The sequence below is a fragment of the Scardinius erythrophthalmus genome (assembly GCF_964197995.2).
Source record: "Scardinius erythrophthalmus genome assembly, chromosome: 9".
Classification (NCBI taxonomy): Eukaryota; Metazoa; Chordata; class Actinopteri; order Cypriniformes; family Leuciscidae; genus Scardinius; species Scardinius erythrophthalmus.
Genome location: NC_138229.1, coordinates 22401641 through 22419048, shown reverse-complemented (window position 1 = coordinate 22419048; position 17408 = coordinate 22401641). Strand labels below are relative to the sequence as shown.

The 17408-nt window shown below is 39.6% G+C and overlaps 1 protein-coding gene across 1 annotated transcript in view; it reads left to right on the top strand.

Annotated features, from left to right (window-relative positions):
- kcnh2a (potassium voltage-gated channel, subfamily H (eag-related), member 2a) overlaps positions 1 to 17050 on the top strand; it is a gene marked incomplete at its 5' end in the record, with an annotated part of 45941 nt that extends 28891 nt beyond the window's left edge. Inside the window, 12 exons of the mRNA XM_081373784.1 lie at positions 9212 to 9383; positions 9463 to 9626; positions 10080 to 10502; positions 10813 to 11209; positions 11430 to 11629; positions 11769 to 12021; positions 12679 to 12872; positions 12969 to 13089; positions 13171 to 13425; positions 15095 to 15290; positions 15386 to 15578; positions 15680 to 17050. Coding sequence (XP_081229910.1) covers positions 9212 to 9383; positions 9463 to 9626; positions 10080 to 10502; positions 10813 to 11209; positions 11430 to 11629; positions 11769 to 12021; positions 12679 to 12872; positions 12969 to 13089; positions 13171 to 13425; positions 15095 to 15290; positions 15386 to 15578; positions 15680 to 16081 — 2970 coding nt within the window. The 3' untranslated portion in view covers positions 16082 to 17050. The remainder of the gene's footprint in view (positions 1 to 9211; positions 9384 to 9462; positions 9627 to 10079; positions 10503 to 10812; positions 11210 to 11429; positions 11630 to 11768; positions 12022 to 12678; positions 12873 to 12968; positions 13090 to 13170; positions 13426 to 15094; positions 15291 to 15385; positions 15579 to 15679) is intronic.
- Between the last annotated feature and the right edge of the window lie 358 nt (positions 17051 to 17408).

The window sequence follows — 17408 nt, the reverse complement described above, 5'->3', positions numbered from 1 at the left end:
TTATTGGAAGCCACTGAAGAGATACATCTAAAAGAGAAGGCTTCACACTGACGGAAGTGATCCACCTCAAGAGGATGACAGTGTTGGTTGTTCCTGTGAGCAGTAGGTGAGGTGAGATGAACAGTGGTGAACAGTGATAGTCTAGGCAGTTATCTATATGGAGTAGAAACATGTCCTTTAGTGCCAGTGGCAGCATTCCTCAGGAGGGGGCGCAAGGGAGCAATGAGCGGAGAAACTCACGGGTCAAGAGGGCTGTTCGCATCTCTAGTATTGTCGCACAGGAGGTGAGTTCCCTATATGCTTTGTTTTTAGCATTTGATACTTTTGAGCAGTACTGTTCAAAAGTTTGGGGTCTGTAAGAATTTTTATTTTAAGAATGAATTACTTTCATTCAGCAAGGAAACATTAAATTGATCTAAAGTGAGAGTAAAGACATTTATAATGTTACAAAAGATTTATTTTTCAAAAACATGCTGTTCTTTTGAAATTTCTATTCATTAAAGAATCCTGGGGAACAAAGTATCACGATTTCCACAAAAAATATTAAGCTGCACAACTGGATAATAGTAAGAAATGTTTCTTGAGCAGCAAATAAGCATATTAGAATGATTTCTGAAGGAATCATGTGACACTGAAGACTGGAGTAATTATGATGCATTACATATATAGATTTACTTCAGGTGTTGTTCTGGGACAGTGCACATGAGAGCAGAGTTTTCCCATAATTATGGTTGTTACAAATTTTTTCGCTGCAGACAATTAATAGAAAGATTGTATTTTTGCTTTCTCAAATTGTGCAATTTTAAGAGACCACCCAGAAATGAAAATAGTAATTTTAGGGTGAACTATCCCTTTAAATCATTACAGTAGAATGTGCCTGTTCTTGTATGTAATGTGATGAAAGTGATGCCACAGGACATGAACACTGGCACAGGATGGAAATACTGTCATTTGTCTCTGCCCAGAGCCTCTCGTTGGCGGCATGTAAGATTGGTGTTGTGGTGTCAGAACTGGGCCCTGCTCACCACAGTCACAGCAGTCAGGTCAAGCACCCTACATTCATCTCAACACAAGGATGCCCTTGACTGCCACACCACCGTCTGTGAGGCACTGAGACAATCACTCGCTGCAAATGGCAGTGCCCTATGGGCTGTAGTGCTTCCTTGATCCATGGTTGCCCTCTCTGACTGCTTCCCCATGAGATTAACTTCCATGTTTCAACTGACAGATTTCTCACAGCCTTCTTAAGCTCGATACATCTGAGCTCTCTACCTGAATTCATTTCTTCACAAGCAGATAAGGACACCGTGGGGCTGGATGTTGGCTGGTTGCTCTGTGAAGGCAGTTGAGAAGCATTGTTAATTCATTCTTGGGAGATTCGTTAATAGTCTTTTAATGGAGGGGTCTTTTGTGTGAGGACTCCATTTCATGACATTGGTGGACAGCTGGTGCGAGGTAGGACGTCAGGAAAGTTTTTGCCTTGAAGCATGTACAGTATAAGCCTGAAACAGCACACAAGGGATGGACATAGCATAGGTGAATGTTCTGTCAACCAGAGCAAAGGATAGAGATGAGATCAAGTTTTTGCTTCTTTTTTTTTTTTTTTAAATATGAGGATCAATACAGTACTTTATATTAGTGGAACAAATTAATTGACCAATATAGATTTTTTTTTAAAGGGTGGTTGATTTGATTTCTCCAATCCTAAATACACATTTTTATTATTATTTATACAAAATGTATGGAATACATTCACAATTTGAAGTCGGCATGAAATGGAAATTTCTATAGTCTTTTTTCCATATTGTAACGAATATCCAAGTGACACTGCTTCGGGATCGTTGTGGTTTGCTGTTGTTGTGATCTCATGTAAGTGAAAGGTTGTCCCGCATGTCAAAATAATCTTTTTTTTTCTTTTCTTTAAGCTGTATGTTCAGAATTTACAGGAGTCTATGCTTTCTATCACTGGTACTCAACCAGGGCACCGGGGGCCTCAATAAGATTTAAAATAGGAAAAAAACAAGATTTCAAATAAGCTAAAAAAGCTTACAATCAAAATATTTCTTATTTTAAATTATTCCTCAGCAGCTGCTTTTCTTTTCTTTGAAAAAGCACCCTACAAAAGAAGAAGTACATTTTGTAAGTATATAGGGCAGGACTCACACTTGGAAAACCTGGACATATGAGGTAGTATGATTTCTAGACTTGTAAAAGTCATACATTTTAAAATTCCTAAAGTGCCATGTGCATTATATTTGATTAAATCCCTATACTTAATACTTATCCAGTAAATCAAATTAAAATAAATAAAGTTTTTGGAGGCCTTTGAATATTTTTGTGAACAATGTAAGAAGTCAGAAAGATTGAGAACCACAATTTTGTATTTATTTATTGATCGCAGATTCCCTGCCAACATGGCTCTTCTAATCTGATAAATTAAAAGTATGTTTAAATAGATTTTACTGCACAGAGCTCTATAAGGTAGTAAATGTCTTGGCTGTAGATCAAATCTGTAAATTGTCTGGTGAGTCAGAGAACAAGGAGCCAGTCAGGGTAACAGTGTTTTATGGTTTGTTGGAGCTTCAATGCAGCTCCATCCCAGAAGGCTATTTTCAGTCCCAAGGCCGGTTCCTTCACCCCTATGTCCTCTCTCTTTCCTACCCCTGCTGTGGTACTGGCCTTGGACTGACATGTCCCCACCCACCCCTTCACCCCAACAAGCTCACACACAGCTAATTCACAAGGACAGTGTAACCATGCCACAGGACCCAAAAATGTTTATCACCAATTTTGGGAGACATGGGTGAATAAACATGATTTGAAATCTTATGTTTGCTCATTTATGAATGCATATAGACCCAGCAGCAGCCTTGTAATTTCATGTGAGTTGATGCTGCTTAATCAGCACTGAGAGTGAATCAAGCTGTGTAAGGAACACAGAAGGATTTTGATGTAATTTATTATCCGAAGTGACAGAAAAGGTCTCAAAGTAACTCCTCCTTCACTCTGGATATTAATAAATCAAAGTAGAAAATTTAGAAGCCTTTTACTAAAGTTGAAATACAATTAGGATCTTTGAAGAAAAATAGTGATTTTCAAAGAGAAGAAACCACAATTTGTATTTCCTTTTTGCATAAAATAAACACTTTTCTTATAGCATTGCACTATTGCCATTCAACACTAGCAAATCAATTATATTTGTTCACTTTTTTTGTAAGTCAATAACAAATCTGCCAAGATCTGTATAAATATATGTAAACATACTTCTAAATTAGTGATTCTCAACCAAATATTACTCAAAAATTATTTGATTATATTAAAAACATATTAAAAGGAATCATTTAAATGCTAAAAAAAGATGGAAACTGAAATATTTCCCTCCTCAATAGCTATTATTTTTATTGGAAAAAAAAATTAAAATCTTATAAAATCTCAAAATAGTGTTTAACTATTCAGTATTCAAATTGAAAAGATTGAGAACTATTGTACTAAAAGGAATGTCAATGGGATGTGATGAATTCTTGGAAAATGTGTGTCTCAGTATCGGTTTAATCACAAGATTTTGGTGTGCCCTCTTCCTTTGATCGGTCTCTCTCTCTCTCTCTCTCTCTCTCTCTCTCTCTCTCTCTCTCTCTCTCTCTCTCTCTCTCTCTCTCTCTCTCTCTCTCTCTCTCTCTCTCTCTCTCTCTCTCTCTCTCTCTCTCTCTCTCTCTCTCTCTCTCTCTCTCTCTCTCTCTCTCATTCTGTATGTATGTTTAAGTGACTGGCAGCTATTTTGCATCTGAATCAGAGCAATAGCACAAACAGGTCTTTCAGTTTTTAAAATGGCTTTACCTCAGAACTTTTAAACTTTCTTGCTAAATGTTGTAGGGCAGGTAGCACAAAGCATAGGAGTTAGATGGACTGCAAGAGCCCAGAGAACTACTACTAAATGGACAAATCCAGAAGACAGCAGAAAATAAACAGGTTCTGGATCCTGCAGCTTCTGAGCTCACCATTCCCCATGCAGACATGTAGAGGAGTCATGGATTCTGCCACTTGAGCCATGAGCAGTGGCAGTCAGAAGATTATTGGATCATGATTCTGGTGCTGAAGCCACTGAACAAGCTCTTCCAGTCTTCCAGTCCTGTTCTCCTGTTCAGCCTCAGCCTTCATTTCAGATACACATGCTTTGCAAACAAGGCTCCCTGAGCCTCCACTTTTGTGACAAGACAAGTCCCATTCTTGGCCAAGAGAGCAGAGAGGTAAGAGCGGCCAGAGACTTGAGAAAGTTTCTTTGTTTTATTTTATTTTTTTTATATTTGGACAATTTATTTTAGAACCACTTTATGTATTATGCATATTTTTTATTTTTTATGTGGAATTATTGTTTAGAAGGTCACTTGTTATTGTCTGACTATGTTTTGCTGTTCCACACAAATTGAGTGCTAAGGCAAGTCATGGATGGAAACTACATCAGCCTTTTCATAGATTTTTAACCTAGTTATAAAAATAGATGCATGAATTAAACATAATTTATCTGGAAGCTAACTTAGATTTTGATTTTATTAGCTGTTTAGTGCAGGCGTTATTTGTGAGGACAAGTGTCAGTGTAATGAGGTTTTTTGATTATGAAAATTGCCTGACTTTAATTTCCATAAACAAATGAAGTCTAGAAGGTGTTTTTTTCCTCCCGCTTGCTTTTCAGTCTTCGGTGGATATGTTTCTTCATTATAATGGTACATAATGAGCAAGAGAAAGATTAACATAAATTAATTATGATTCTGCATCACTGGCCTTTGGTAGAATAAGTTCAAGGCTGTCTCAAACCAAGAAATTGTTTGATCCTGTATTTATATTTAAGAAATCATAATGTACATATGCCAAAATATTTATACCTGAGCTATAAAGAATGGTTTATATAGTTATGCTGTGAATAATATTTGTGTGTTCTTGTAATCTAATGCCTTAATTATTCTAATAAACACAAGTAAGAGTAATAAAAACTCACCGGAGCTTTGAGCAAATGACTAAACATTGGTCACATCTTTAGGGAAAAAATAATAAGATGAAGTTTGCTGCCTGGAGGGTGTTTACAAGTGTGAAGCATTAATGTTCTCCCTGCAGTGATGTGTACTCAGTGGATATCTCAGAGACTAAACATGGCTTCATTACTTCACCCACACTGAGTTACAGCCCACTCAGTTCCTGTCAGGAACATATGATAATATTTCTGCCTTACAGCGAGCTTTGTAAAAGGTTTCTACAATTAAATGAGGAGAATGGACTGAACATGTTTTGGTTTAACTGGCTAGTCTATGAAACGTACAATTGAGGTTGTTGATAACTCAGAGAAGCTTTACAGAACATCTTGGAATATGTGCTCATAAACTGGTATAAAATAAATATTTATATGCTGTTTTTCTTTGAAAATTTTATTTTTTATAATTTTTTTATTTTTATTTTTTACAATTATGCAGCATTGAAATATAAAAACTGTGGAGACAGCAAAAACCTGAAAATGGCTGATGACAACAGCCGTTAAGGTAGGATTTATCAGAAACATTTTAAAATCTTAGCGAAGGGTTAATTGGAACCAACCAATTATTTGTGATTTATAATTTTATTATATCTAAATCAAATGAATACTTATTCATATAATTGTACATTACAATTTAATGTTACCATGTTTTTGAAAGAAGTCTCATACTCACCAATTTGTCGAAAAATTTAATATTGTTTAAAAACATTAATATTGTAAATTCCATGGTTCTGTTACTTTGGACTTTTTGTGTTTCGCCACCTTCTGCCTGAGTTTATCATTTGTTGTCACAGTCACTCATTATGTTCAGCTGTTCACTCACATGTATATATGTTCAGTTCTGTTTGGTTTTAGTTGTCCGGTGTTGTCAGTTTATGGATGTGTTGTATGGTACTCTGTTCTTGTGGATTATTCTGTGGATTCATTAAATATTGCCTTTTTGCCATTATCTTCGTTTGCGATTTATACAACCACCCTTGCATTTATAAACCAAAATGGTTAAATGTACATGACAGTAAAATATTTTATAATTTAAAATAACTGTTTTCCATTTTAATATATTATAAAATATATTTGATTGCTGTGATGTCAAAGCTGAATTATCAGCATCATTACTCCAGTCTTCAGTGTCACATGATCCTTCAGAAATCATTATGATATGCTGACTTGATGCTCAAGAAACATTTCAACACAAATATTTTGAGAACAGTTGTTCAGGATTCTCTGATGAATATAAAGTTCGAAAGAACAGCCTTTATTTAAAATAGAATATTTTGTAACAATGTAAATCTTTATTGTCAATTGAATTCCTCCTTGCTGAATAAAATAATTCTTGTTTAAAAAAAAAAAAAAAACTTTTACAATTTTATTTCATTCTTAGGAGCAGGACACCATTAAAAATCATGTTGATAATGTGACTGTGTAAAAGTGGTTTTGCTGCAGATGTGCAGCAGCAGGTGCTTTAAGTAAGGGATAAGAGCGAGGCGGTTGTTATAGCGAATACAACCCTGACAGGCTGATCAGGATCATTGATTTAAAAAGGAGTTTATTGATTTAAAAAGGAATTTATTGATTTAAAAACGATTGTATTGCTTCCGCTAAAGAAAATAGTCCGTTCCGTCTCTACGGTTAGAATCCTGCGTCCATAGCAACGCTCTGTTTTTCATGGCAATGGTGTGTTATACTTAGCAGCGGCCTGTTGTCAAGAAATAACAGACCGCATTCTACATTAGAATTCAACCAAGCCATGTAATAATCTGAAATATGTCATGAGAAAAGCACTTCGACAGAGACTTCAGTCATAATTCATGTCATAATCAATTGCCGTGATTAGATAAGCGTTTCAGACACCGGTTCATGCGGAGGCGTTCCCATAGCGTTCTGACGCAGTGTCTCATTCCCTGTTCTCAGGGAACATAGGTTACAGTTGTAACCTGAGACGTTCCCTTTCGAAAGGGAACTCGCACTGTGTCAGAACGCTATGGGGAACGATCTACCCACGCTGCCATGCTGAGGGGAGTGCATGCCAAATTTTGGCTGTGACAAAAACGTCAAAAAAAAAAAACGGCAGTTCCACTGAAATGCCCAAAACACTCCCCTTCGGGTCACATACTTAGCTGTCAGTGACAATATTCCCTACAGCCACTGCCCAAGCCTCAAAGAGGCCTCTGATACAGTGAAGGCCTACCAAGGCTGCTCAAAGGCTTTGGAACCAACAACTTCCGTGAAAGGGGTTCCTTTAAGCGAATATAGGCAGGGGGTCCAAAGGAGTCCCGTCCAGTCACTTTCTGAGGGGGACATGAAGTCAACCCGACATGCCACCAGGGAGGCTGACCTGGTCTAAGTGGGGTACTCAGCAAAAGTGCTATCGACCCTTTAAAGCAAGGGGAGTACAATCTTGCGCTACCGTATTATCGAGGAGGCCTTCTGTAAGGCCTACAGCTTCGACTTTCACGGACGTCAGCCCGGGCAGTGCTTTCTGAACAGAGTCTCTAGTATTACTTGCCTTACTTGTGGAGGCATCCGATAGTGATGACTGCAGGTAGTGGCAGTAATAACTCACAGACCGGATCATAGAGACGTGCATCCTGGAGAGTAGAACTCAGCATAGCGCTTTCTAACCCTTGCAAACGAGGGGAGTGACTCTACTCGATCCTGGATCTACACAGTGCTTCTGAGCCCCGTGGAGGCTTGGCACTCTGAAAGGTACCCTAATAAGGGGAGCGCCTCCAGCTCTAAGGTTTACATTGCCAACAGGCAGTGTACTCAGCAGAAGTGCTATCGACCCTTTAAAGCAAGGGGAGTACAATCTTACGCTACTGGACTATCGGGGAGACCTATTGTAAGGCCTACAGCTCCGAATGTCACGAAGGCAGTGCTTCGGCTCTAAGGGAGCATACTCAACCAACCCGAGTGGGAGGGAGTAACTAATCTGTATACCTGAGCCTGGGTGGTGAAGGGTGATATCATACGAGCTATAGGTAGCAAAGTACTCTAAATAAAGACCCTAACAAGGGGAGTACTATCAGCATGACACTGAGGAATGTATCAGGGTCGAGGCCTATTATCTTGTATTTTTACAAGACAGATTTTACATTCTCTACTCATGCCAACGACATTTAACCTTATGACTTGAATTTTTTTTATTCAAGGGGCTCAGCGGAAAAAATCATTTTTCAATTTTAAGGCCTAGCTGGATAAACTAGCTATAATACTCAGATCTAAAGGGCGGAGGCCTGAGCATACTGCTTCTTACTTTCTAGAGAGAAAAGGCCTGACAACACTCATGGGACATCTGCATGGGAGGCTTTTTGAAGATAGCCTGCTACCTATGCTGCTATCTACCCTGTAACACCTCTGGCATGAATACGCCTAGAGCAAAAGGTGGGAGCTACTACAGGAGCTAGACCACTCCTGTAGTAAGAAGAGGCCAGTACTAGGAACAACTAGATTTACAGGAGGAAATTATCCTGATGGGCTCTAGCTCTAAGGAGCCTACACTCAGATACTGAGAGGTTCAAGGTGAGAATGCTTAGCAAACCGCCACCAATTTCCTAGTTACTAAACCTAAGCCAAAAATCGAGACACATGGTATATACACAAATATAAAGTAAAACTTCAGGGCCCTAATTTCACCATCCTATGAAAACCATATTTAACACCCCCTTAATACTTACTTACAGGGAACCGTGGCCTATCATTCATCCTTACTAAAAACACATGTAAACAGAAAGAGACCTACAGAGCTCAACCTGCTGCCCATGGAGCGATGGCCTGAACGACATTCACAAAATGGAGGCCTATCACCATAAGAGCACAAAAGAGCGCACTTACTACCAAACCCAATTGAAGGAATAACTCATAATAGGTCCAGCCTCAGGCTGATGCAAGAAGTGCTTGGGGTGAGAGATTTAAATGCTTCAAATCTGTCAGCAGATCAGCCTGGTATGCTTGCAAAACCGTCATTGTGTGCAAGTCATCACCAGCCAGACCCGCCACCACGTATGCCCTGCTATTTAAGCGTGATGTCACATTTTAGTGGCTTAAGAGGCAGGGCCGGAGCACTTAGTGTCGATGCCTTTTCAGCCGTGAGATAGTTCGCGATCCCCTCAACATCAGCGTAGTTCGCTGATGGCGATGAATGCGTGCTGAATACGGGTTCTTCCATGCCTTTCCGATCTCATTGTGTAGATCCGGCAGGAATGGAAGGCTCACGAGAGCTGGAGCTTTATGGCTGGAAAGAAACCATTTGTGAATCTGTCACAAGTGGTCTCTTACCTCACGCGGTCCAATGACAGCAGAAGCCTTGTTGAAGTGCGTTCCATAACACTCAACAGCTTAACATACACGGTGCAGGGTGGCTGTGAGGGTTTGGGGTGTAAATCCTCTTCACCCTCATCAGCCATCTCGTGCTCTCTTGGGCTGGTTGTTTTTATACACAGCAGAGCACTCACTGCTGGATCACTCATCCTGCAGCTCACTCTTGCGAGTCTCTGAAGGGCGTGAGAGATTAACAACTCTCAACCTCCTCAGCAAGCTCCCTCTGAAAAACCCCACGATTCCAGTCTCTGCTTTGCCTCAGCGCGAGCGGGACCTGAATCGCCTGGTACAGATGTCTTCCCCCCCCCCCCCCCCCCGAGAAGAGAGCAGACGAGAGTGGAGTTTTCTCAAGGGAAAAAAAACCTCACAGTGGCATAAGCAGATCCCTCAGGAACTGATCGTGCATGCTCTGAGCCCAAACAATAAACACACAAGTTGTGTGTCATCTAGTATCAATATCTTAGATATGGATGCACACTCTTCCTGAAGCGTTTTTCACAAGCCATGATTACCTTTTTGAAGTTTCAGGTTGAAGCGTAGAAACAAAACAGTCCCTGAAGACGAAAAGATGTTCTCCAGGCTCCCCTTATATTCTTCCGGGTCGCACTAGTGATGATGTCATAGGCTGTCGCAGGCCAATAGGATTGCCATGATTAGATAAGTGTTTCTGATGCAGTGTGAGTTCATTTTCGAAAGGGAACTGAAAAGACTTCTAATTGTGAAGTATATTCCTCCTCAGGTGCTGTCTCTGGGTGCAGATGTCCTTCCTGAGTATAAGCTGCAGGCTCCCCGTATCCACAAATGGACCATCTTACACTACAGCCCCTTCAAGGCAGTCTGGGACTGGGTCATCTTGCTGCTGGTCATCTATACAGCAATCTTCACGCCTTATTCGGCTTCGTTTCTGCTCAGCGACGAAGAAGAGGCTGCCATGCAGCGCTGCGGTTACTCCTGCAGTCCACTCAACGTGGTGGACCTGATTGTGGATATCATGTTCGTAGTAGACATTGTGATTAACTTTCGCACAACCTACGTGAACAGCAACGACGAAGTGGTTAGTCAACCCGGACGGATAGCCATCTACTATTTTAAAGGCTGGTTCCTCATTGACATGGTGGCTGCCATTCCCTTTGACTTGCTCATTTATCGTTCAGGAGAAGAGGTGAGTGATGGGTAATTCTGATTTTAAAAGTTGGCATGAAACGAAAGTTGAGATAGTCTTTTACTTCCCTATTGTGACGTGCAGTAAACAGTGAAACAGTGAAACTTCTCGAACAAGAAAAAATGTCGGGTGGGACTTTATATTTCCATTTCTAAACCATTTATAGTAAATACTGCAATATTCCATAAAAAAAAGAAAAAATGGGAAAAAAAAAAGAATTGCAAATTTTGATTTCATGGTGACTTTAATATTCTGTCATAGATGCTAACAACCATCTCATTACCTTTTGATCGTTTTCATGTATTGGCAGACGACGACTCTGATTGGCCTACTGAAGACTGCTCGACTGCTGCGATTGGTGCGTGTGGCACGTAAACTCGATCGCTACTCTGAGTATGGAGCTGCGGTGCTTTTTCTCCTCATGTGCACCTTTGCGCTTATCGCCCACTGGCTGGCCTGCATCTGGTATGCTATTGGGAACGTGGAGAGGAACAGTCATTCTCGGATCGGTTGGCTTGAGTCTTTGGGTGATCAGCTGGGGAAGCCGTATAATATGTCAATACCTGGCTCAGGACCCTCGATTAAAGATAAATATGTCACTGCCCTCTACTTCACCTTCAGTAGCCTCACCAGCGTGGGCTTTGGAAACGTCTCCCCAAACACCAATTCTGAGAAGATCTTTTCTATCTGTGTCATGCTTATTGGAGGTTAGTCTTTATTATTGAATGTTAGTATGATTTACAGCTTTAACCCGCTATGACTGGATCATTTATTTTGAGAACTCAAAAACAAAATGTTTTCTATTTGAATATATTTTTAAAATATAGTTTGTTCCTGTGATAGCAAAGTTGAATTTTTCCAGTCTTCAGAAATCATAAAATTCTTTGCTCTAAAATAAAATGTTTTTTGTTGTTGTTTTATTTACAGCGCTGATGTATGCTAGCATATTTGGAAATGTGTCAGCCATCATCCAGAGGCTGTACTCTGGCACCGCACGTTACCACACTCAGATGCTGCGGGTTCGGGAATTTATCCGTTTCCACCAGATCCCCAACCCACTCAGGCAAAAACTGGAGGAGTACTTTCAGCATGCTTGGTCCTACACGAATGGCATTGACATGAATGCTGTGAGTCACAGAGTCACATACAGAATGCCTTGTGAACACCTGAGCATACTCTATTTTTTCCCCACTCTCTTTATTCTTGCATACACACATGACAGGCACTGTATCATTTATCACATTAGCCTGTTTTATCTCATTGCAGGTGCTGAAGGGGTTCCCAGAGTGCTTACAGGCAGACATCTGTTTGCATCTAAATCGTACATTGCTGCAGAACTGTAAAGCTTTCAAGGGTTCCACTAAAGGCTGCTTACGTGCTTTGGCTATGAAGTTCAAGACCACACATGCCCCACCAGGAGACACCTTGGTCCATGCTGGCGATGTGATTCCAGCGCTATACTTCATTTCCCGTGGCTCCATTGAGATCTTAAAGGGAGATGTGGTAGTGGCCATTTTAGGTAAAGGAAGAGAGTTTGGGTCACAAAAACTGACATTGTGATGCATATTCCAAATTTTGTATTCCATGGACCACCCCCAAAAAAAACTTTTGACAGGGAAACCCCTTCCTAAAATATAAAGACAGATATGTATTTTTTAACTTGAAAGACCCATTTAATAACAATATTATAAATGTATGGAAAATATATACTTTATATTACATAGACACATTTTTTTATGCACCTTTAGAGTACTTTTAGATGTATAAAATTGTGAAACTGGTTTCTTTTATTGTATGATTATTTTTCATTTTTTTTACTCCGAGACAAAGTCCAAGTACTCATCCTGAGAATTCAAAGGAGAAAACTTTTGTTGTGTAGCTCCACCTTGTGGACGTTTCTATTTTTTCTGTTATGTTTTTTTTTAATGCCATGCAGCGCCATCTGTTGTTGATGCAAAATATTTGTTTCTGTTTTCTAAGGCTGAATTTGAAATAGCACACCGCATATTACTCTTACTGTTCATATGGGAAAAATAGTGAGAATTGTGTGATAGTATGCTTTTATGAATTCAAAGTGTTTAGTGTTTGTTAACTGAGGGAAGATTCATTATGAGTCACATTTTGAGCGTTCTTTTAAAGCTAATGGTCAATATCGCTTCCCTTTGCTTATCCTCAGGCAAGAATGATATATTCGGAGAGCCTATTAACTTATTTGCACGTCCTGGAAAGTCAAGTTCTGATGTGAGAGCACTGACGTACTGTGACCTGCACAAAATCCACAGAGATGATGTACTGGAAGTCTTGGACATGTATCCAGAGTTCTCAGATTACTTCTGGAGCAACCTGGAGATCACTTTCAATTTGAGAGACGTAATCTCACACATGTCTCTTAACTTGATAATAGGTTTACATTATAGTACATGCCAGAATAAGTGTGCTTTTAAACATTTGTTATCTCCTCAACAGACTAACACTAAAGCCGGGTCAACGAGCAGTGACCCTGATGATTCTGACCATGGCTGTCTTGACCATCACACACGAAGAGCAAAGCTGTTGTTTCGTTCCATAAGAAACTCCAGCGCTCAAGGTAAGAGCTAACACTGTGTGATAGTTTATAGATTCTTCCAGATTCTTGGATTTCAATAACTACTGCAATTTCTCTTAGTAGCAGATACAGAGTGGACAGAAGACAAACTCAATAGGATGACTCTTCAAACACAGGATCCAGGCAAACAGCACGAGGACAGACAAGCCGCTCATCGGGAGCCGGATATCTTTGCTTCCCAGTCCAGCAGTGATGAAGAGGAAGAGACTCGACGGCCCACTACGATAGTGGACTGCTCTCAGAGCCATATCACTAGCATAAGCAATGCTAAAAGGGACAAGAACCTCAACACCAGTAACTCTTTCAACGTGCTGTCAGGTAGGAGGATTCTGATAATATCTTTCCTGTTATTACTGGCTTTCTGTTAAATTTACATAAGGCGTACTATATAAGTATTATGTATTAGCTTGCCTTGCTGAGAAAAGTGGACATAAAAAGACGTAAAATAACAAAGATCCTAACATTTATGTTCATTTGAATATAATTGGAATAATTTTCACTGAAAGGGTTAGTTCAGACAAAAAAAATGAAAATTCTGTCATCATTTATTTAACCTACATTTTTTTCCGAACCCATTAGACTTTCCTTCATCTTCGAAACAGAAATAAAGATGTTTTTAATGAACTCTGAGTCATGAAAGTCAAATGAAAGTCTATGTAAAAATAAAATTCTATGGTTCAAAAAATTCATAGAGATTGCAAAAGAAATGAATCAAGCGGTTTAATCCATAAACTGTACAGTGCCTAGCTAAAGTATTATTACCTCTTAATTTTTTCCATATCAATCTACACTAAAAAAAAAAAAACAGATTTGTGATAACTTTGTAAATGTATTAAATATATAAAAAAACTGAAATAATTACATTGCATAAGTATTCATAACCTTTTCTGGGACACTTGAAATTTAGCTCAGGAGCATTCCTATTTCACTTGTAGATGTCACTACACTTAGAGTGGGGTTAACCAAATGGCAAATACAATTGAATGGGTATGATTTGGAAAGACAAATGAAACCTCTCAATAAAAGGTCTAACAGCTAAAAATGCATATCAGAGCAAAAACCAAGCCATGAGAACTGCCTGTAGAGCTCAGAGACAGGCTTGTGTCAAGACACAGATCTGGGGAAAACTACAAAAATATTCTGCTTCATTGAAGGTTCACAGAAGCATGCAGCCTCCATAACCCTTAATGGAAGAAGTTTGAAACAACCAGGACTCTTCCTAGAGCTGGCATCCAAAATGAGCAATCAATGGAGGAATTTGCGAAAAAGCACCTGAAGGACTCGACGGAGAAACAATATTCTCTTGTCTGATGAACCTCAGTTCCAAGCATCATGTATGGAGGAAACCAGGCACTGCTCATCACCTACACAATACCATCCCAACCGATAAGTGTGGTGGTAGCAAACATCATGCTGTGACGATGTTTTCAGCTGCAGTCACTGGGGGACTCGTCAGAGTAGAAGGAAAGCTCAACACAGCAAAATATAGATTTTGCCTTAATGAAAACCTAGCCTGGAGCATTCAGAACCTTGGACTGGGCAGAAGGTTCACCTCCCAACAGGACAATGACCTTAAACACACAGCTAAGACAATGCAAGAGTGTTTCATGGACAACTCTGAATGTCCTTGAGTGGCCCAGCCAGAGCCTGGGCTTGAACCCAATCGAGCATCTCTGGAGAAACCTGAAAATGTCTGTCCAACCTGACAGAGCTTTAGAGGATCTGAGGAGGAGAATGGTAAAAAATCCCCAAATGCAGATGTGCAAAGCTTGGTGCATCATAGCCAAAAAAGACTTGAGGCTGAAATATTTGCCAAAGGTGCTTCAACTAAGTAGTGAGTTAAGGGTATGAATATTTATGCAATGGTATTATTTAAGTTTTTCATTTTTAATGGAGCAACATAAATAATGTCTGAATTTTCACTTTTGGGTGAAATCTTCCCTTGCAGTGAATGCATCATTTTGACATTACCCTTAATTTAAATTAGGAGCTCTTTCGGGGGTTTCTAACGCCTTCAGCTTTTGGGGGGACAGTCATGGCCATCAGTACCAGGAAGTACCCAGCCACAGCATGTCTTTCCCCTCATCTTCGGTTCCCTCCAATACCGTCCTGCACAATGTCACCCATCGCCATTGCACTGAGGTAGAGAACAGACTGGAAATGATGCATAGACAACTCCAGCGGTGAGATCAAATTACAGGATTGTTGTTATCTTGATGTCCTTTACTCATTATAGGTATGCTTTGAGCTGTGTCTGTTGTCTTGTTTTTTTTCAAAGATTGGAGAAGCGTATGTCAACGGACATTGGGGCCATAATGCAGTTGCTTCAGAGGCAGATGGTGCTGGTTCCACCAACATATAGCTCTGTGACGTCCCCTATAGAAGCATCTCCAAATCCACATAAACCAGGCCAGAAACTGGTCCAGCCTGTCAACCCTTTAGAGACAGAAACGCCAGCCATTCTCTCTGAGGTATTTCACGAACTTTCACATTACAGTCATCAATTTGTATTGAATCTAATGGTAGGCACTACAAACTCCAATCATTAATTCATCCTTTTTGATTTTCCCAGATACTTGATCCCCACGACTTTGTTGGCAGTCCCATAAAGTCCAGTGAAAGTCTGTCAGGTGCAGTGGAGCTCCAGCTCCTGGACTGTTCCTTACAGCCCTCCTTTGAGACTCCTTCTAGGGCTTATACAGGGAGATGGCCACGTACCATGAGCCACAATGCAGGGAACGCATCTGGTGATCTCACAGCACAAACCGATCGCCAACAAACAGTCATGACTGATCAAGGTAGTTATCGTTTTATAGATGCAGAGCCTATTGGAACTGTTCACCATCCACAGGCTGGTCCGAGGTCAGATTTGCAGTCCTCCGAGTGTTCAAGACGCCTGTCATTGCCAGCGCAACATCAGGTAGAGGATGATTGCTCAATCCAAAAAAGACATGGCTCTGATCCTAGATGTTAAGAGTGAAACTCAATTCATACAACCTGACGGACCACCACAGTGATGGCAGGATGTTTTGAAGATCTTCTACTTCAGGTTCATATTGATTACCTCAGAAAGTCTATTGTAGAGGCATCATTAATGTCCCTGTAGTTTGGTACATTTGTGTTAGCTGGTCTAACGACACTCATTGTTTTTACCAGCCTCTCAATGAAAACTTTGTCTTTTAAGAAAGTGTTCACTTGTTATTTTGAGGTGTAAATGTAATGATATGCATTATGATTTGCATATCAGTTTGTTTTTTTAACTGTGCGGTTTTGTGTTGAATTGATGATTGTTCGTTTGTTTGTTTGTTTATTTGGAGAAAAGGTCTTGGACATACTGTAGCAATACACTGGAAAGGCCCATCAGAGTATGATTTAGAAAATGTATCTCAGGTGGAAGAACCCTAAGCTAATCTCTAGTAGCTCGAATACCTCTGAGTGAGTTAATCCAGGGAACACTGGTGAATCCTGCTGAATAACATGCCAGTAATTTACATGAAAGCTTGTGTTTATTTCTTTCAAATATCCACAGCACAGATTTTCCCATGACAATATTTTATCACTCTAAATATATAATCATCAGTTTGGCCAAAGGGTCAAAATGTGATTTAGACAGATAATAATAAAAAATCCATTCAGAATATAATCCATATCACTAATAGAATTAGTAATACACATATATAATACATATATAATCGGTTGCCGCTGGTTTATGCCAAGCACATCCAGTAGTAAGACATATATAAATGTGCTAGAAAGATATTTATAGGGAATGTGGTACAGTATGTGTAGCTTGGAATGTTCAAATGTAATATAACATGTAATTTATTGCAATCTTAAGTAGGAATATGTATTGTTAGCTTACCATAAATTGATTATTGTGCACATTTTACCTCCCATGAACTTGTAATCATATTCACATTGAATAAATTAATTCACAAAATTCACAAGTCTATAAAAGTTTATTAAAGAACATATCTGACTGAATGAAAGAAAAACATCATCCTTTTCCTTGTTTTCTGGTGTCAAAAGGGACATTTTTCTTTTTTCAAATGTCACCACCTCTGCAATGCTGCTGCCAGCAAAAGCTAGTGAAATCCATTTTCAAGGCTCTGATATTTATGTCAGTGGATTCAATCTATAGAGCTAGAGGGCAAATTGAAAGTCCACGTCATGCTCAGGCTCTGCCCAATTTCCATTGTACTGCTTAATTAAAACAGAAGGTTGATGAGTGTCTAAAAATGAAGTGAATCGTTCTGCTCATACTTGTTATTTTGCTCTCAACCGAAAGTGTAACCGTCCTT